Below are 21811 nucleotides of genomic sequence, written 5' to 3'. Positions count from 1 at the left end.
TTATGTTACAGAATCCCTATTTATTCATGTATTAATTAGCAGTACTGCTACATTGGTAGCAAAATATTTCAGAAAAGAATTTATGGACTAATGCTAATAAGGTTGTGCAGTTTGTTTTTTAGGGGTGGAGCTCTCTGAAAATATAAATTTAAAAACCAATCAACCAAACAAAAAAAACCCAGTAAGAAAGTGGAACTTGTAAATTCTTTAATTTTATGCTAGACGCAAGGCCTCAAATAGCCAAATCAGTTATTAACACAAAGCCTTCAGGAAAGTAATTCCATAATTCCCCTGCTTGAACCAATAAAAGAAAAAGTACGTGCCTTTTCAGGGAAAATAAGATGCAGCTTTTGTCCAAATAGCATCTCACTACTATAGTGACAGCTATTAAATCAAATGTGACAAATCACAGTAGTTGTACAGCATTTTGTATACAAACAGACTAACAGAAAGCCTGAGAGTTACCCTTTGAAAATGTACGAGTTCATTAAATAAGACTGAAAGGAAAAATCCCATAGATCAAAGTGTCAATGGTTCCTGATTTTTCTAAATATTAAAAGGGCAACGCACAGTGAATTAGTTCTACTATGGAAAATGACCAGTAAAACCAACTAAATTCAAAAATTTAGTAAGAATAACTTTTTGGTTTATGTAGAAAAGTGCAAATTGCAGAAATGGTCGGAAGGCAACACATTTTAATACTATTTTCTACATTTTATTAATATTTGAAATGCAGATCTTGTCTCTCCTGGAATATTGTCTGTCCAGTAAAGAACTAGTTTAAGAAAAAAAGATGCCTGGAAACCCTGAAAACAGAACTGTTAAATGAGGAAAAATGTTTTAATTCAGTTGTTTTAAACTGATCAATATCTATTTGCCTTCAAAAATATTTTTTCATTTATTTTGCTCAGATAAATGAACAGAATAAAAAAAAAACCTTAGAAGGGGAAGCACATCTTTCAAATAGCAAGAAATTCATAATATTAAAAAATACTTACAAGTTATCTTAATCAATATTCCAGTGTTTACTTGCAGGAAGTTTCCACTGCTACCAGGAGAATATGCAAGGCATTTTCACACATCACATACACAAAGCCTTAATGGTATTACCTACATACCTACTAGTAATGCAACTGACATTTCACCTTTACAATACCAAAACATCTAATATTTCACTGTCAGTCTTTGCAAGACAAATATACGATGACTTACTGAGGACTTGATAATGGACTTCAAATTTTCAGCTGCTTTTTCTATTCTGTCTTATAAACATCAATATACATTGCAAATTGCTTTGGAGACCTCACTAAACATAAAATTATGCTTGGTCAGTCTGTACAGGCTTTACTTTTTTCCTTTCTGTAGATTTTCAGACACTTGCATACATACTTCATTTTCTTCAAATATAAATACATGTAAAGTCTTACTCAAGTAATGGAACAAAACTCACCTCTTCCTAAGACACAAATAGCCATTAAATTTGATGAATAATAAGTAGAATGGAACTTCAGTAGCTCTTCTCTTACATCTATTCCTTCTTTGGTTGGTCTAGTTTCCAGAGTGAGTTTGTTCCCTGTGATATTTTAAAAAAAACCAACAAAAACAATATTTGATGCTTATAAATTTACAAATCAAAAAGACATATTTTCTGCATTCCTCCAAATGGACAGTAATTTCTTAAATAATAACTATGCATAGTAAGTAAACTGTATCAATTCTGCCTCATCTTATCAGAGACAATAAATACTTCCACTCTTAACCTCCACACTCCTAACCAAGTTAGTCTTCTGAACTAAATCTTTTTAATTTGAATGAGTTATTTCAAAGCAACATAAGTAAACCTGGGCTCCAACTTAGGAGAAAAAGGTGTCTTTCACAGATTTGCACACTTCTGTCATAGGAATTCCTGTGCAAAATTATTTGTGGCGTTGTCTGCCACAAATTACAGCCCAGTCTAAATGAAACAGATAACTACTAATTTACAACATGATTTCTAAATTGTGACTGTTCACAAAGAGCTGAGCTGTTGCTGCAGCAGCAGAACAGGACTAGAGCAGAACAGAAGTAGAACTCTCCCTGAATAAGCCCATAAACAAAAGACACCATGCTTTCTTATGGTATCATCCTGTTAATTGGTGCAATCTTTGTATCAACATTAAGCTTTCAATAAGTTACATTAAGGACATATTCCACATTTATAGTCAAACCAGAATTGTTTAGTAAAGACAAGAGTTGAAACGACTGGAAAATTAGAGTCTATGAAGGGAACACTGGACTTTAATCAACTCCACTTCCCGTTACTACAAGGACATATAAAATGGCCGAGAGACTGCAAACCAGAACTGCAAACTAATACTCTGTTAACTTTGAGATCAGTAACTCCTTTAAGCCACAACCTGACAAGCTACAGAAGAGAGCAAGGGATGAGGAGGAAGAATAAAGCAAGAAAATGTAGCAGAAAAATTAAGTTGTGTGTTTGTAGCAAAAAAGCAGAAAGACAGACTGGGAGAGCATGCCTGCAATACATCTACGTTCAGTTCACAAATCCTACAATCACAGAGATAAATTAACACAAATCAATGATGCAAAATTAACTGTATAAAAAAGACAAATATATTGCCCAGATGTTAGGTGATCACATATAAATCCAATTACAACTGCAACAGTCAACATATCACCATGAAGAGGCTGCCTGAAGTAATTTTCGAAGTTCACAGGTAAATAAAAGCAAGGACTCTTATTGACACTTAAAAAGGATTATTCCACAGCAATCAGTTCCGGGGCCAGTCTTGTTCAACATCTTCATCAATGACCTGGATGAAGGGACAGAGTATACTCTCAGCAGGTTTGCTGATGACACCAAACTGGGAGGAGTGGCTGTGCTGTCATTCAGTGGGATCTCGACCGGTTTGAGAGTTGGGCAGAGAGGAATCTCCAAAATCCACCAGGATGAGTTCCTCTGTGACCAACTTTAGGTGGTCCTGCTCTGGCAGGGAGGTTGGACTGGATCATCTTTCAAGGTCTCTTTCAACCCTTAAGATTCCGAGAAACAACAACATGTGCAGAGTCCTGCATCTGGGGAGGACAAACCCCATGCATCAGTACAGGCTGGGAATTGACCTGCTGGAGAGCAGCTCTGTGGAGAAAGACCTGGGAGTCCTGGTTGATAATAAACTAAACATGAGCCAGCAATGTGCCCTCGTGGCCAAGAAGGCCATTCTAGGATGCATCAACAAGAGTGTGGCCAGCAGGTCACGGGAGGTTCTCCTCCCCTCTTCTCTGCCTTGGTGAGGCCTCATCTGGAGTACTGTGTCCAGTTCTGGGCTCCTCAGCTCAAGAGGGACAGAGAACTGCTGGAGAGAGTCCTGCAGAGGGCCACCAAGATGATCAGGGGATTGGAGCATCTTCCTTATGAGGAAAGGCTGTGGGAACTGGGGTTTTTCAGTCTGGAGGAGACTGAGGGGGGAATCTCATTAATATTTACAAATATCTAAATGGTGGGTGTCAGGAGGTTGAGGCATCCCTTTTTTCTATTGTCTCTGGCAACAGGACAAGGGGTAATGGGATGAAGCTGGAGCACAAAAAATTCTATTTAAATATAAGAAAAATCTATTTCACTGTGAGAGTGAGGGACCCCTGGAACAGGCTGCCCAGGGAGGGTGTGGAGTCTCCTTCCTTGGAGGTCTTCATGACCTGCCTGGACATGTTGCTGTGCAACTAGATCTAGGTGGACCTGTTTCTGTAGGTGGGTTGGACAAGATGATCTCTAAAGGTCTCTTCCAACCCCTATCATTCTATGCTTCTATGATTATGTTTAAAATATTTTGTCTCTGTTCCTCATCATCTGCATAAAATGAAACACAGAAGTTTTAGATGCTCTACTGTGTTTATTCCCTGTCATAGTTTGACATGACAGCCGTTTCTGGAAAGGGGGAAGGGTATGTAAAGATGTCTCCTGTAAGTTGCTTGAAACTCTCCCCAGCTCTGAGCCAGACCCACTTCTGGGGCTGAGTCAATTAGATGCCTCCACGATCACTTTTTAAGAAGAAGCCAGAAGAGGAGGCTTCTTCATCCTTCTTCTTCCTGTTTCTTCCTTCTTCTGTCCCTTTTTTGTCTTTGGGCTGGTGGTGATGCAAGGAGTAGGAACAGTGAGAGAAACAATCATGTAGACTCCAAGGTCCGTGAGGAAAAGGAGGAGGAAGTGTGCTGTAGCGGAGACTTTCCTGCATTCTACAGAGAGAACTGGTGAAGCTGAGATTTATTTTCATTTCTTTAAAGACTGCATCAGCGGTAAAGACTCATTTTGATAATGAGCCCGTATCAGAGGCAGAGACTCATTTTGCTAAAGCTGGCCCCAGACCAGGGGCAGCGATTCACTTCGTTAAAGGCCCTGAGCCAGAAACAGTGACTATGGCTGGAGGAGGCCTTGTCCTGTGGGAGGGACCCAATTACTTCACTACAGACCCTGAGAGACGGGCAGTGATTTTCTTCATTAAAACTATGGCCAGAGCAGGCTGTGTCCTATGGAAGGGACCCACACAGAAGCTGCAACTGTGGGAAGGAACCCACAACATAGCAGCTCATTCAACTTAAGCCCAGAAGAGGCCACGTCCCAAGGGAGGGACCCTCTTATCTGCAGAAACTGCAACTGTGGCTAAGAATCCACACCAGAGATATTCACTAAGGACTTTGAACGTGTGAAGGACCCTGTATCAGCAGAAGCCACAGCTGCTGGGAAGAATCTACACCACAGAAGTTCGTTAAGGACTGTGTGCCAGGGGAAGAACCCCATACCAGAGCAGGGAAAGAATGGGAGGATTCTGCTAGACTACCATCATCTCAGGTCTGCATTGGTGAACAAGCTCTTGTAGAAGCTGGCTACCAGTCCCTTAACTATGCCCTCCACCAACAGCCATGAAATTCTTTTTTTTTTTTTGAGATAAAGGAAGAAATGACCCTTAAAGCCCGTTATCTACCCTTCCATCATTTTACCCAGTATTTGCATCAACTATTCATCCAGCCAACTGACCCAGTCACAAAACGTATTCACGTGCAAAGAGTAAACCGTGCAGTGCATGAATTAATCACCCTGTTACTTTGATACTTTCAAAACTAAATTCATGTAGAAAATAACTTCTATGGAAAAAGAAAAACATACAATTTTAGCTTCTGTCAAAGTATCAAACATTTGCAGGTTTGACTGTAACTATAGTGTCTGTAATGCTCTTCAAATGGGATTTTGAGGTGTTTAAATTGTTACTAAGCATCCTGTGAATGATGAAGCCTGAAAAAAAAAATACAGCCATCAGATTGGGATTTATCCAAGACCATTTTATTTAGCCATTGTCATGGTTTAGCAAGGAGCTATTTTTGCTTGGTAACAGGGGGAGGGTTTGCAGTGAAGACATAGTAAAGAGTTTTTGGACTCTCCCCCAGCTCCTGGGTTCAGACCCACCTCTGGCCCAGCTGGGCCAATCTAGCGCCTCTGCCATCACTACTGAGGGACAGGAATTTGAAGTGCTGGCAGGAGGTGTAAGAGTGGTACAAGATGGAGGCGACCACATGGACCCCACAGTCAGAGAAAGAGGAAGGAAGTAGGAGCACCAGACTGCAAGTCGTGGTGAGAATGCAGCTGAATCCCTGCAACCCAGGCAGGGCCGTGGCAGGACTGAGAGCCCCCATTAGCTCTGTGTGAGTGCACCCGGATGGGCGAGAGACGGTGTGAGGAGGTGGCCATGGCACAGGCCGTGCTGGAGCCTGCGCGCCGCAGAGCAGCCCCACATGAAAGGCAGAAAGGAGCTGCAGCCTTTGGGATAAATGCACGTCAGAGCAGCCCGTGCAGGGCTGCCATGTGTGTGAGGTACTCCATGGACTTGCAAGGAGGATGGTGCAGAGCCCATCTATCCTGAAGAGAGACAAATGGCAGAAGCCATTAGGAACAGACTGACTGAAATCCCCATTCCCTGCCCCCTGGGCCATTCAGGGGGGGAAGCAAAAACACCGGGATCAGGGTTCTGAGCTCAGGAAGATGGGGGGGGGGGGGGGGGGAGAAGGTGGTCTTAAAGGGCAGGTCGGACTCTTCATCATTGTACCACTCTGTGTTGTTTTATTTTGGTTATGTTTTGGGTTTTTATGGTTATGCTTTAGTTGGTGTTGCATTAAATTCTTTTCTGTTTTCATCCCCAAGCCGAGTAGCCTGGTCTGTTTTGTCCTGGGCCTTAAGCGTCAATTAAGCTCTCCCTGCCCTTTGGCAATCTTTGTCTTTGGTACTTGAGGTTAATCGTGGTCTTTTGTTCCCCAGTGGACCTAAATCATGACAGCCATGTACAACTCTTGTATTTTATGCTTATGATTTTGCTTTCCTTATTAGTATTTTTCACTTTATCTTTCTGATCTTTGATTCAATCTAGTCACTTGTCATCTAGTCCTAGCACAATACTACTTAGCAAAAAAGAGCATGTGTATAACAAGGAATTTAAACACAGTGCATTTACTTTGTTATGCACAAAGACAGTACCAAATTATGACAAATTCAGTAACTGGAAAATGGGATTCACTGCAGTAGTTATCAGAATCATAAAGGATGCTTCATCACTGTACTGCAAATCTTGGATCACTCCATCTCCTACATTTTTGTCTAGCTCTGTTTGGTCTACAATGTGGAAAATGTGATAATGCACCACAATAAACATGTATGGAGAGGAAAAAAAGGGGAATTGTTGTAGTTTGTCTCTACCAAATTTATAGAAACAATGCTACTATGTAGGTTACACAGAACTCCAATGGATGAAAAATTATATTCTGACACACCTGTTCCAAATTTACTGAAGGGGTGCTTGGGGTTTCCAGTAGCTTTCTCCAATTGAAACAACCTCCAGGCATCATTCATCAGATTCTTCTCATGCTCTGAATCAACAGCATTCACTTCCCTGTCTTTGCAGCTTTCATCAAATAAAGGGCACAGGAAAAACTGGGCAAATCTAAACAGAAAATGTTTCATTCAAGTTAAGAGTATTGTACATAAATGTTAACAGGAAAGTATGAAGCTTGGTGCCTTCTGAAAACAGCTAGACATGTTAATTTTTTAATGTAGAACTTATAAATTCTTTAACAGTTTTGACACTGATTCACTATCTTTATTTCTCAATTTCTTTTTAAATGGAGACCACAATGTACTGATTGTATAAGACACTTTAAGGATCAAGGACCTTGCATCATAATTCACATCCTGAAAATTTTTACTGTTTTGAAGTTTAGCTACTGTTTTGAAGTTTAACTTTGCAAATCAAGTCAGTCTTATCAGGCATACAGGGAAAATCCTCTCTAACTCATTGACTACATACCTTTCAATTTCTGTCTCCTCCCACAAAAGGTAAAGATTTTAGTGAGTTCCCTTCACTTAAAGTAACTTAATATATTCCTAGATTTCATCCTTCTTTTGCTAGCAATGTATAAAGAATCCTATGGGAAGCATAGTTCTTCGTTATGGAATCAGGCTATTTACACAATACATAGTAAATTCATGATCATATTCCGTGTTCCACATTTCCAGTAATATCTGATGTAAACACAACCTTCCAAGTTCAAAAATTCTGCCTCATAAAAAAATCTGCTAGCAGAAAAAACAAATCCTAACATAACTTCTGAACTGAAATATATCCAGTACTAGTTTTAACAAAAGACAGTGCCCTCAGTCCTTTCTTTAATATCATGATACAACTATCAAAAAAAACCCCTTTTACATAACCTCAAATAGCACCTATGTATTAAAAAATTAAATATAAAAGAAAACTGTTTACCTGTCTAGTGCACCTTCTAGATGTTCATGTGACACATCGAAGTAATAGTTGGTATGTTCTCCACTTGTGAAAGCATTTGAGCTCCCGGCATGCTCACTAAGAAACTGGCTATACTCATTCTCTTTTGGATATTTCTTGGTTCCCAGGAACAACATATGCTCACAAAAATGACTAAGCCCAGCTATGTTCGGGGGATCAGACAAAGATCCTGTAGAAGGAAAAGTTTCATGCAATTATTCATAAAAAGTAATACTTTAAAAGAATTAAAGTGCTTTATATTAACAGTACGTTGCCTCAGGCAATTATATCAATTCTGTAGATGTATCAGACACTTGAACAGCTTTAGCCAACTAAACTCGATCTTAAAAAAAAAATTAGAATGAGTAACTGAACCAATTACTGTCTCAAATTGCCTCTCCAGATCAGCCTGCATTTCCTTATAGAGACAATTTTTCAATTGAAGTCCATGACTCATAATCTGTAAAGACCTGGCAGAGCACAATGTTCTGAGTTCTATACCTTGACTTTAATAACTATACTGTGTTAAAAGGCAGCAATTGCCAGCCACAATTAAGGAGGTACTTATCCTGTGGTTTATAGGACGAGTGATAACCTGCAATTGCCTGAACACAAGCAGCTATTGATGACTAGCTAGTAGGTATAAAGGCACATAGATTTTTAACCTGGCAGTCCTGCTTTGGAGTGTACAATGATGTGCAATGGAAGAGACAAAGGCAACATGTGCAAGAATTGGATACTGCAGTTAGCTGTTACCATCATAGCACCTAACAAAACAACATATGGGATGCTCTGAACTAGATAATGATTTGTGATATTCATCTCTATAAGAATTCCAGAAGTTTTCAAAGTTATTCTACTACTGTCTTAACACAGCAGCAAGAGCTCCCAAGTACAAACATGGCAAGTGGATGCTTAGGTAATGTGTGCATGTGTCGTACTTTCCAAGCAACTGAGAAACTACACAGGCTTGAGAAATACCTTGGATAAGAAAAGGCTTCCATTATTCCAAAGAGTCAAAGTAATTGCCTTCCGCTTCTATTTCCAGTTTCTGTTTGAACACTTAAGCATCACTGGAGTTAGGGAGTGCCTCTCCAGCTCATCCAGCACTACAGCATTTTGTCACCTCTACACATCAACAACTTCACATGGAAAAAAAAAAGTCTGACATGACAGATGGAGCTGTCTGAAATAACTGCGCTCACACCCGCCACTTTTCTGCTTACAAAAGATCTTTCATAACATTAAATTTTATGGTTAAAGGAAGTCTTTCTACCCACTGAGCTACACTTTGAGTAAACACTAAGCTCAATAAGACAATTTAATTAACTCTTAATACTTTTCAGCTTGATATGTCAAAGAATTAAACTCTAAATTACAGTAAGAAGCTAGGCTGCCAACTGGATACCACACCTGTCAGTTTATTTGTAATTAAGATATCAAAACTTAAAACCTTTTTTTTTAATGATATAATGAACACAACATGTATTAAATACCTATGTGCACATCAAGTGCTGCTGAAGATTTATCTGTGGTGGGGTCACTGATGAGAAGAGCTTTAATGCCATTTGCCAATTCCAGTCCACGATATTCTCGTTTATCCTCAGGTGACTTGATAATTTCATTTGTTATTCTTTTAATAGCTGGATTATTCATGTTGTTGTTTGTCTCTTTCTGAAATCTTAGAGAAAATAGAAGAAATTTGACTTACTATTTTTTATTTAAGTCCGCTAATATGTTAAGTTAGAGAATACTAGATTATATTGACAGCAAGAAACTTAGTTCTGCACAAAACTCATAGAACTGGTCTGAAAGTTCAGTGAGATCCTGAGAGATACTACTGTTAAAAAAATAAAACAAAAAAACTCCTAAAGATCAAGCAACACATTAAAATTGTAGATCACAACTGAATGTTTCAAGTTTCAAACTAACAGTGATTAACAAAATAACTTAGTATTCTTTACTAATTATGATAACAATTAAATTAAACATACGTTACTATCTCAAGTATACTTTCAGGCATCAGGAAAGTATCCGATGTGTCTCAAATGGTGGTTTATTATTAATGTTGTAATTTTGTGATTGTCAGATAAACAAAATTTTGCTAATAAACCTCTAGATTTGTACACTGAAGCTACAAAGGGTGACATCATTTACAACACTTCCATAAAAATACAGACATACTGCAGTATGTCATGCAAAAAGCAAGAGACTGACTCGGATGTTTAAATTTCTACCATTAGTTCAGCAGACATGCTAGAGACATGCTTCTTTAATGTCACCATTTTTAAATGATAAGAGATTATGATTCTGAAATAATAAAATCCGGGATTTTGGTGGGTTTTTTTAAAACCAAACAAACAAAAATCACAAACACAAAAACCCAATCCCAAACAAACCACACACACAGAGTAAAAAAGCAACCCCAGAAGTGAAATCAGAGAGCTATGCTCTGAGCCAATCATGTGGTATATTCCTGTATGTAACAGTCATTGAATTCTAAACTTGTTTTTCAGGACAGAGCCTGTTATAAATATCTAGTACCAAACAAACTCCATCCTTTCCCATGGTGAAACTTTGTTTGCCATATTGCCAAGAAACTTACTGCATGAGCTTCATTAGTCACTGCTGAACTAATTTCACTTACAAAGAAAAACAGATCTAACTCCCTACCACAACATGTACACAGAGGCATGAGAAATTTTGTATGGTCCTTGGTGGTATCACACAGAGTTTCACAGTATTTACTTTTCCATTTTCAGGTTGTACAGTTCAAGAAACTTAATGCAAGTTTTAAGACTACATACAAGCTTTAAGACTATGTGGAATGTTGAATGTGAAGAATTGGACAGTTCTCAACATACTTGTGACATTTTAACTAACTTGCTAGCTAGTAATACACAACAAAAAACTTTGGAAAAGAAAAATTGATTAGATATTTACAGGTTAGAATTACAAATGAAAAAGCAAGTCAGTTAATAATCTCAAAGACTTCCTAAAATACTGTATCATTCTCAAAATGGGAAGCTGTGCTGAGAGCTACTAACCATATAGATTCTCTCCTTCCCATTTATTCATGTCATTCTATGATTCTAGGGTAAAAAAAAAAAACCAAAAAAAACCAGGATAATCCCTCTGGATTATCTCCTTCCTGTTTATTCATTTCATTCTGTGGTATAAAAACAATAGTTATCAGATGCAGTCATGAGTGTCGGTGTTATATAATATGATGAGGCTGATAAAGAGCTCATTATTAACAGTAAATTAAGGACAAAGTTTATAAACATAATGTCTATAGTAGAATCGGTGAAAAACTGTTTCAAAAACAGAAAATGAAGGCTTTACACATAGGACACAAAGTTTATGTAAGACTGGATTTACATTTGAGGAAGGAGATAGATATGTAAACTGGATAAGATTTTTTTTTTTAAAGAGGCATTAAAGTAAGCGTTAGATCTTTGAAAATTTTTAACTAAATAAAAAAAATTACTTTGGAACTTTTAAATACACTTACGTTACACTCTTATATGAAAGAAAACAAAATTACAAACAGGAATTATAATCCAAATAAAAATCCAGAAGCATTGAGAACAGAAAGCATCAATAAATAACCAGAATCTGAACATCTCTAAGCAAGAGCCATAAACAGCATGAAGTAACTTTTTGAAATTTGCAGCTTGATGCATTGTAGAAAGAAACACTTTCATTAATAAAACATGATTCTTACATTATGAATTACTCAAAAAAAAACCAAAACAGGTGCAGTTAAACATAATGTTTACATTCTCATTTAAACCTATCATTTGTCCACTAGTTTAACCTTGTACTCAGGCTAATCCTGTTTGGCATACCTATGGCCTTCCTTTCTCTGACAAAAACACAGACATCATTAAAAAACAAAGGATTAAGTATGGCGATACCTATGCTTCTTTGAATCAAGAGCACTGATATAATCCATGCTTATGATTTTTAAAATGCCCCTTCGTTGAAAGCTCAGAGTCCTTAGTAGAAATAGTCTACTAAAGATACTATGTAAGATTTACGAAGTGAGAAGACATACTGCTTTTCACAAATGAAAATAAATAACTGTCCTTAACTGTATTTCACTTGCACATAATTCTAGTTGATTGACAAATACAAGTACATAGGAGAACAAGGAAGTCTCTGAATCTCCTGATTTCACCTTTGCTAAGGAACAGCTATCACTTTTTTTCAGCTAAAATATTCCATCTCATTAAGATACCAGTTGTACATCATAAGATGCATACATACTATAAACTTCAAGATGGATTTCTTCTTTAATGCTTTACAATTTCCTTGTCATCTGGTATCTCCTTGTTATTTCTACACTACATCATTAAGTCACAGAACTTTACTGTTTGTTCGGATGACTCATCTTTTCAATGTGATTCATCAAATTACAAAGCTTCTGTGAAAACATATGAGATTTCAATTGATGTCTTGTGAAGCTGTACACCTCCACTTCATTTTATTATCATTCCCTACTTCTGCCTCCTTCATAGGCTACCTCCAGTTTGGTAGTCAAATTTCAGTACAGGAAAAACCTACAATTTTCTAATCAGTAATTAAGCTTTCAAACCGAAGACTTCAAACTTATGTCTCCATTGTTATTTCAATGGGCATTGCAAATTCAGCATTCTCTTCAAATTCAAATGGGTTTGCATGATTAACCCACAAACTATATGAGTTATCTAGTACTACAATTTAAAGGCAAGAGCAGAATAATTACGCAGTATTCCTGGAAGGCAATGTGCCAAAAGAACACAATCAATACCTTCTTGCTTAAGTATCCTTCCTCCTGCTGCTATGTTGCTACAACACAATAGCTAGAAAATACCACTTAAGACAGTCATGCAATGATTTTCTTAATGGAGTAAACTGTAAGATTAAACATTCCCTCATATAACTGCTTTTCTATGCAATTTCTAAGTTCTCTAAGTGCAAATGCTTTATACCAAGTTTTATTCTTTCACACAAGAATCCTGAAACACTTTGCAAAGCAATTTTTGACAACAGAACTGCTTTTGACCATAGGAGAAAAAAAAAGTAATGGAAACAGAAAGAAATCTGTATTTCTTATAGGTTTTTTTGAGAAGTCGCTTAATTCCTCAAGTCATGTTCTGATGCTGTACTGAAGAATATATGCTGCATCTAGACACTACACTGATATTACACAGAATACTGAATGCTGACAATCAGCAAAAAAATTAATCCACAAACCAGATGCTACATTTATTGCAGAGCTAATACCCTAACAAAAACATAATTAAAAGAAATCATCCTACTACTGTCACAAAACAGTAAAAGGAGGAAGACCCAGTAAAGCAAAGACAGAAGGAACAAATACAAAGCATTACTGAGAATGTGGCACTGAAAATTCTTCCACTGGCTCAAAATTTACAGAGAGCAAGATGATAGAGCTAAAAAGAAAAAAAGAATAGCAATGTTTGAACTGAAAGCAGTGTCCCTATTCAATTACTAGAAAATAGTAAACATTCTTCCCTCCTCATCAAAATTACCTCCCTTGTACAAGAAAAGTATCAGTTAAAACACATGGTGAATTTTAAACTATAGCACTTTGAAGTAAAATTATATTGTTCTTTGAGGTCCTGATTTTGTAATAATTTCCAGGCAGGCAGTCCCTTGGAACCTAGTGAGGTTCTCTGGGGATGCTAGGTTCCTCCTGCAAACAGAGCACTACAGTGTAGGATTAAGTGATATATTATTCTGCCTAATTATTTTAATCTTTCAAAGCTATTTTAGTAAATTTACTTTAATTAAAAATTAGCCAACATAGTCAAATCTAAGGTCAATGTTTGAACAATTAAAGGACTGTATTTGAAAACCAATTAACAGAAACTCCTGAGGGTTGCTTCAATGCAAGAATGTAACTAGCTAATAAAAATATGACCCTCAAAGCACAAACTCCAAAGCATTTTTGAAGATTTTTTTTTTTTTTGCCATGATAGGCTGCACGTATTAAATCAGATGCTGGTGCACAGGTCTGAGCCAAATGGATGGCTACAAACACTACTCAGGTTGAAGTAACTAGATGAATGGCAACCAACACTTATTCACTCAGCAGATTTCGATACTTGTTTTCAATTTTTATCAATTATCTAAAAATTTGAGGTTTGCTTGAAGCTTTTATGCAACTGAATCCACATTACTTATGGACACACCTGCAAGTGTTGCAACATAAAAGTTTACAATTGTATACACCAAGATCCAAATTCTCCTTCAACTCATGTTTCATCTGTCTTCTGAATACACTTGACCTGTTATGCTCACTGCAATGTAATTGTTATTCAAGGTCTGTGTCTTTGAAACTACACAAAGATCACAGTAACATTCAGTCTCATACTTTTTACCTGTTACGAGTTCTGTATATTGACTGCTTTTTAATTTTATTTTTTTAATTATTAAATTAAAAATTGGCTACCATTTCCCAGAGTGAAGTGAAATTTTTGTTGGGCCAAAACCTCTCCCTGTTCTGTCCTGCACAGGAGTTAGCATTGATAACACACGTACTATTTTACTAATCCATCTTAGTTTACAGTTCTTAGTAACTTACATGAAGAGCTTCATCTGCCAAGGTTTGTAGCAAAAGCAATGCTGTGTGCTTCGGCAGGAGGCTCAGTGCTGAAGAAGCACCAGCCAGAGTTTCCTCACCTCTCATAGGGATAATAGCACCAACTTTAGCACTCTAGAGTGCTAAAGCATAAAACATCTTCAGTTTCAAGCTCATGGCTTTGCAATAAAAAAATCTCCATTATTTCATAGGCCTTCACCTCTCTTTTTCGTCCCTTGCACCTACCTCCCCTCACAACTCAGTGGCAATGTGACATCATTGTACATGTAACAGTGACGCTACCAGAAATTCAATCAACAATCTACCTCCTCTCTTAACTTCAATTCTCCTGTATAATTTTAAATTTTTTTTTAGACTAAACTATAGACAGTACAGTTTTGGGGTTTTTTCCCCAAATATCAGACAAGTATCTTTACTAAGTTTTGTTACTGATGAAGCAAAGAGTAATTGAAAAAAAAAAAAAACAAACCAAACCCAACAACCAAATTAAATCAACTCAGGTGATCATTAGCATACAGGATACTTCGGGAGACCATCCATAACTCTTCCAGGCTACAGGTTCATCTGTTGACAAACCTAGTATTTTTTTTTTAAAATACACTTACAGATTACAGCAGTTCACAGTATTCAATATCCAGAAAGCATCAATCTTCTGTGAATTTACTTGTCACAAAGCTAGAGCATGTATAAGATCCCAACACATTCCTGATGCTGATCTAAATAAATCTGACTGCATACAGAGGCAGAGACTGCATACAGACTGTGTAAGTAGATAAACTGCTCAGAATGTTAACATGTTTTATCACTTTTAAACTCATCAGGAATTCAGTATATTACTTCATACACAAAAGCTCCAACTACAAAGATCAACAATGATTTAATCAGTGCTACCAAATTATTAAGAACAACTAATCATGCCAAATCAGGTAAGTTTGAAGATTAATATTTATAAGGCTTTGTTATGTAGCTCATTTTGAAGAAATTCTAAAGCCTCACTAAATTAAAGCATTTTCAGAACCTCAGTCTGTAATTTTTTGCCAAATCTGTAACTGACTCAAAAAATTCCCTCCTCATGATGGTGGCCAGGGCAGATGCCTGCCTTGCTCTCATTCCCAAGTGTGCAGCTTCTATAGCTTATAGATCACAACAGTGAAATGTGGTCTTCCACAGGTTTCACTGCCAACATGACAACAGAAACACTGGTGACACACACCAGTGTACAGGAATTACCAGTACCACTAATGAGACAATGTCATATGTGAGCTTGGCAAAAACAAGTGCCCTGGTAGCTTCACATGTAAGATCAGGCGCTAGCGGCATAACCAGCCTGAGTAGTAAAATGATGTATGTTTTCAACAGTCTTGTGTTGGTCTTCTGTTGAATGGGATATACAATCAAGACACCATAAAGCTAACTTACTGCCCTGAAACTACACTCCTTAGCTTGACCATTACACAGTCTCCAAAGAACTGGGTAAAAAAAGTAAAAATAGTTTTGTATTTTAATATGAACCAGCAGTGTGCCCACATGGCTAAGGAGGCCAACAGCATCCCTGCTTATATCAGAAAAAGTGTGGCCTGCAGGACAAAGAAGTGATTGGCCCACTATACTTGGTGCTGGTGAGGCCACGTCTTGAGGGTTGTGTTTAGTTTTGGACCTCTCACTACAAGATGGATATTGAGGTTCTGGAGCATATCCAAAAAAGGCAACAAAGCTGGTGAAGGGTCCAGAGCACAAGTCTTACGAGAAGCAGTTGAGGGAACTGGGGCTGTTTAGCCTGGAGAAAAAAAAAAAAAGCTGAGGGGACACCTTGCTCTTTACGACTACCTGAAAGGAAGCTGTTGTGAGGTGGATGTCAGTCTCTTCTCCCAAGTAACAAGTGATAGTGTAAGAGGAAACTGCCTCAAATTGCACCAGTAGAGGTTTAGGTTAGGTATTACAAAAAATTAGGGTTGTCAAGCATTGGAACAGGCTGTGCAGGGAAGTGGCATAGTCACCATGCCTGGAGATATTCAAAAGACATGCAGATGTGGCACTCAGAGACATGGTTTAGTGGTAGACATGGCAGTGCTAGGTTAATGGTAGAATCTGATGATCTTAAAGGTCTTTTCCAACCATTTTATGATTCTATACAATCTGATTTCACACATACCAATAAAGGACAACAAGTGTTCTAAAATTTCTAAATCATTTCAGCTTGCTGTTCTTATCTCTTCAAAAATCACCCTCAACAATTCATCAAAACAGAACCTCCAAGGTAAACAAGTTTCATCCAGATTCACCAGAAAGATAAACCAATTGAAATTAATCTTTCCCTAGTACTTATTTGCTTCCAGTTTCTACAACATTGCTGAATATTAGCAAAATCCAAAAGGGTTTTGAAGCCTTTATTTGAAAGATCAGCTCTTTTTTAAACTTTAAGTAAAATTATCTGGTGCTAATCTTTAGATTTTGATTATAAAGGATCTTCAGAATGATTTCACAAATCTGGTATAGTATTTTCATTGTCATTTTTGTCAGTCTCAAATTGTGTGCTGAGAACAAAACTAATAAGACCAGTTACTGTGTGACATGGCCAGTTGCTTCAAAGTGTATTTAACTCATTTTCTTCAGAAATGTACTCATTAATTCAATTAATTGCTTTATGTATTGAATACCTGCTAGCCAGTGGTTCCCATTATCTTTTATTCCCTCCCTGACAATTTTTTCTCCACCACTCTAGAGCTGCAAGGCTTGGTCCACAATCACAATGCAGCAGTGGTGTCTAGCACATGGCCCTGCACACTCTATGAAAATAAAACTGGATGCTAAAAGAGAGACCTCTGTGCTTTATTCCAACTGTATTTTGATGTGTATTTCATACATTTTGTTTGCAAGTAGCACATCAGATTGCCCAAGACTCTTTGTAAAGCCAACTCACTTAACACTTTATGCTACCATCTGTCTCATACCCTCAAAGGAAAAACTTGTGAGGTCTGAATTAAAAAAACAAGATGAGACTAAAACTTTAGTTATACTGCATAACAACATGAAATACTCAGAAAGATGAGAAAATTGGCAAGAAAATCTCATCTAGCAACAAAAACAGAAAGAACTTTAGGATTCTGAACCACGAAAAGTACTGTAATTCCACACTAAAAGCAATCACTTATCTAACACTAGAGCTTTGACATAACCAACAAGCCTATAACAAGCTGTTTACAAGAGTCAGTGGTATGTTTCAACAAAGGGAGTCCTGGGTGTTTACCTATTTTGTGGCTTAGTTTTTAAGATTTTGGACAATTCTATTTTAATTCTATGCTTTAACAGCATTTTTTCTACTTCAGTCATTCAGGCAAGCTATAGTTCTGGCTCATTCTAAAATCATGTTGCAGGAGGGTAGACCTAAATAGAAAGCTATAGTGAAGAAACTTTCAAAAAAACTCCATCAAAAAACACCTTATTACACACGTGCATCTTTACTTCATAAGCCCATTTTATCAACTTACAGACATCATAAAAGCTAAGAACATAAAGATGCTCATTGACAGACCATACATATTCAAACACATAACTAGACACAAAACCAACTAAATCAATTCCTCTACAATTATTTTTTTATTCCTTTCTCATTAAAAGGCCAATAACAATTTAAAAATATTATGAAAGTAGTACAATAGAATTAATATTTAAAAAATATCAACCCAATATGTGATTTCTCAAATGGTCTGACAGTATTTTTAATAAGTAACCTCTACAATAACCTGCAACAAGCCCTAGCTAGTAGCCTGGCATTTTCCAATTCAGTGAAACACTGGAGGCAATGAACTTTTTGTCCCTTCCCTCCTTCTTCTTCTGGATTCAACAGGATAGCAGCTACTTTCGTATTCATGTGCAAAATAAGTTATATCCTTGACACTTTGATCAAATTCCCAAAGGCACCACTTCATCTAAGGGATTAAGCCATAGCCTTACAAGCAACTGAAGACAGAAAGAGGGAGAAAACGCATATATGCAAATATGAACATTCTAGGGACTTCCCACTAGAATAGATAATTTCAATGCTGTACATATGATGAAATAGGCTTAAGAAGTTCTGAAATGATCTTGCTACTTGACATGAAGATGAAGGTTAAAAGTTATATGAGAAGAAAAAGTTAAACCTGGAAAAAAAGGGGGAAACATGAACAAAATTCAGAAATGGAAACAAAAAACGTTCCTGATTTTCACATGAAAGTACTATATCTTCTTTTCATTTCATTATTCATGTAAATCCTGATTCACAATTAAATGTATAATTGAATCATGGTTGTAGGCAGTATGGAAACACAACAGGCCTACTCACATATATGAAGTTCACTCCAGATAGTGCATATATTCACATGCTGAAAGAGTCTGAGACAAAGACTGGCTCCAAAGGTACAGTGTGGGTTACCTTTACAATACTGAAGCGTACATGGCAGTTATTAACAATAACAGTGCATCCAAATTTTGACATAAGTATCAACAGTATGAGTCATCATAACTCACTTTTCTTTCCCCGAAAGATGCTACTTTTGACATCTTTTTGCAGTGTTAAAGATAGGTCTTGCTACTAAGATAACAGAAAGAAAGAAAGAAAGAAAGAAAGAAAGAAAGAAAGAAAGAAAGAAAGAAAGAAAGAAAGAAAGAAAGAAAGAAAGAAAGAAAGAAAGAAAGAAAGAAAGAAAGAAAGAAACTAACTTAGCCTCTTTCTCTTTCCCAGCTCCCTTCCTGAAAAACTCTGTCGAGTTGTTACACAGTTTAATTCGTCCCTAAAGCAAGCAAAGCACTAAGACTTCTGCACGCTTCTAGCTCTCCATCAAGGTTACTTATCTTCTTCACTGGAACCGGTAACACACACACACAAAACCAAGACTCACAATGCCAGTACCAGACAGTTTGTCAGAAACTGAAGAGACCGCTCACATCAACTTTGGATAACTCTGATAGCAGTTTTCTTTTTAAGGAATTTAAACTTCGTTTAAAAATATGGCTCAGGAAGACATTACATGTTAATAAACGTGAAAATTCTGTGATTTTTTTGAGGGGAAGAGGGGATAAAATAACAACAAAGCAATCCCACCGGGCAACTAAAGGCGCGCCACAGACGTACGGCTGGTCGCCAATCTTGCTTTGTCAACGGAGGTGCTGCTGGAAATATACGAACCCATCCGCCCCGCCGCACGCCGGGCTCTGCCAGGCGGGCCTTGCCGGGGGCGAGCAGGGCAGGGCACGATGGGACGCAGGCCTCCCCAACACACACGGGCCCGCCGCCCCCACTGCTTCCCCCCAGACGGCTCCGCCGCTAGTCCCGCGTTTCGGCGGCCGCGGCCCGGGCTCCCCGCAGACCTGGAGGTGAAGCCGCAATCGAGCCAGCGCAGGCACTCGTCTGGCCGCACAAGGTGCCCCCGCCCCGGCCGTGCCGCCACCTCTTACACAACGCGGCGGGTGACAGAAGCGGATCTCAGACCTCGCTACCCGTCATACGGTGCCGGGACCCGGGGACCTGCCCCTTCCCCCCCGCCACGGGCCCCGCCGCAAACGCAGTATACCCGACAAAGCTGTGCCGCCAGCACTGAGGGAAGAGCCGGGAGGCCGGGGCGGCCCAGTGGCGCGCTAAGCCCAGCAGAGTCCGCCTCAGAACAGGAAGCAGCCCGTGCCGCATATCCCGGCCCCGCTGCCAGCACCCAGTCTCTCGTCGCCGCCCGGCCCGGCCCGGCTCCGCTTGCCTCAGCACGCGCCGCTCCTCGGCGCCGCGGCCGGTGGCGGCGCCATCTTCTCCGCCCGCCTCCCCTCGCCACCTGGCCAATCCCTCCCCGGCGCCCTCGGGGTCCCGTCCGCCCTCCTCGCCCGGCGGGGCCGCTGCCACCGCACCAGGCCTAGCGAGGCCCGTACCTGGGGGTGCGGGAGGTTGCCTCTGCTGCTGGGAAGACCGAGGCTGCGGCTGGGGAGGGGGCAGGGGGCCTCTGGGAGGAGGCGGAGGGGGTGGGTGTCTGGGCGGGGAGCCGGGGCGACAGTCGGCGCGGCGTGGGGCGGGGGGGTGCGAGGAGCGGAGGTCGGTGGGGCTATGGCGGGAAGGGCAGCGGGGCGGCCTCACCGCCGTGCAGCTGGGTTGAGCCCGCGAAGGGGCCGTGTTGCGGCCCGGCGCTGAGGGAGCGGCCCGTCCGCTTCCTGGTGGCCGGCCTCCGCGTCCCTGCCGGCGAAAGCCAAGACAAAAGGTAATTAGGGACCTCGCAATTTGCGTGCAGTAGGTGCGGTGCTGTCCTGAGCGGCAGAGATTTCAGATCTCCCAGGTGCAGAGAGTGTCAAAAGTCTTCCCCCAGCCTGGGGAGGGAATTTACCCAGTGAGAACTCCTCTGCGGAGGGGCTGCCCGCCGCCGCTCACCTTCTGCGGGGACTGCAGCGCCGCTGCCTCGCGTACGGGGCCCTCCGTGCGGGATGGGTTTACGAGGTGTAAACGCTGGATAAGGCTGAACTTCTGTTACAACGTCATCTGTTTCGTTTTCTAGGGAGATGCTTTTTTTTGGTTTTTTCTTCGTAGATTTCCCTGGGGGAAAGCCGTGGCTGTGGATGGCAGCTTTAATTCTTTTCTAGGAAAAAAGAAAGTCCACCGCCAAACCCCCACTATTCTAATAATGTGCTTTCATCGAATGTATTTCACAAAGCTAAAAAAAGAGAAAGAAAAAAATATATGCCAAATGTGAATTTAGATTCCACACTCTTTTTTATTACAGGTTGGTATTTCACAGTTGGAAGTTCACAGAACCCTCCTCCTGTCATAAGGTAGACCTGATGAGTTAGTTAAGATTATTTCTGCATCCAAAGGTGAGACCCAAGGTATATCGGAAGTAGCTCTGGAATAGTCATCTTTGCTCAAATTAGCTGATAAAGTGGCAACAAGCTTCTTCATATTGTCAACAAAATCTGTCAGGAAATTAGGATAGACCTTCAGCTGTTGGTTTCCACTGAGGTCTGTGCTGCTATAGAGACACACTTACAGTACCTGAGCTTCTCAGTTTAAAATATTCATGTCTGCATCAAAAACACCCACACTGTTGGCCTCAGTTTAGGCACAAAACTGTCTCTCAAGTTAATTAATCCAGGTTGGAGCAAGGCAATTGGTAGTTTTCACCTAAATTAACTGGTTGGATTTAGAAATGTGTGGGAGCCTAATTTTAACACAATATGTTAACTCCTGTGAAAATGAAGGATATCTTTGTCCCCATGGGAGTCTAGTCAGACGGTCTGGGTTTTTTTCCGTTTCCTAGTGTATGAAAAAGTGAAGACTGGGCCGAAGGGAAAGAAGACAAGAGAAATGGTGTGATCTTAAATATCGCATCTCCCCCATTGCCAGAGCATCAGTGAGGGTAATACTGTGATA

At 39.4% G+C, this 21811-nt stretch overlaps 1 protein-coding gene across 6 annotated transcripts in view; it reads right to left on the bottom strand.

Moving 5' to 3' along the window:
- The window catches only part of IDE (insulin degrading enzyme), a 74139-nt gene extending 53256 nt beyond the window's left edge, over nucleotides 1–20883 (bottom strand). For 2 of the 6 annotated variants that reach the window (XM_062001872.1, XM_062001873.1), the window contains exons 1-5: nucleotides 19983–20246; nucleotides 9314–9498; nucleotides 7800–8007; nucleotides 6811–6980; nucleotides 1451–1573 (exon numbers count right to left, since the gene is read on the bottom strand). In XM_062001872.1, coding sequence (XP_061857856.1) covers nucleotides 1451–1573; nucleotides 6811–6980; nucleotides 7800–8007; nucleotides 9314–9498; nucleotides 19983–20095 — 799 coding nt within the window. In that variant the 5' untranslated portion in view covers nucleotides 20096–20246. Of the gene's footprint in view, nucleotides 1–1450; nucleotides 1574–6810; nucleotides 6981–7799; nucleotides 8008–9313; nucleotides 9499–19779; nucleotides 19953–19982; nucleotides 20247–20325; nucleotides 20479–20771 lie in introns of those variants that run through there. The other 4 variants (XM_062001875.1, XM_062001877.1, XM_062001876.1 and 1 more) reach the window with 4 other exon arrangements.
- Between the last annotated feature and the right edge of the window lie 928 nt (nucleotides 20884–21811).

This window comes from Colius striatus, chromosome 8, assembly GCF_028858725.1.
Source record: "Colius striatus isolate bColStr4 chromosome 8, bColStr4.1.hap1, whole genome shotgun sequence".
NCBI classification, from domain to species: domain Eukaryota; kingdom Metazoa; phylum Chordata; class Aves; order Coliiformes; family Coliidae; genus Colius; species Colius striatus.
The sequence above is the reverse complement of the archived record's forward strand: the minus strand, read 5'-3'. Positions and strand labels throughout refer to the sequence as shown.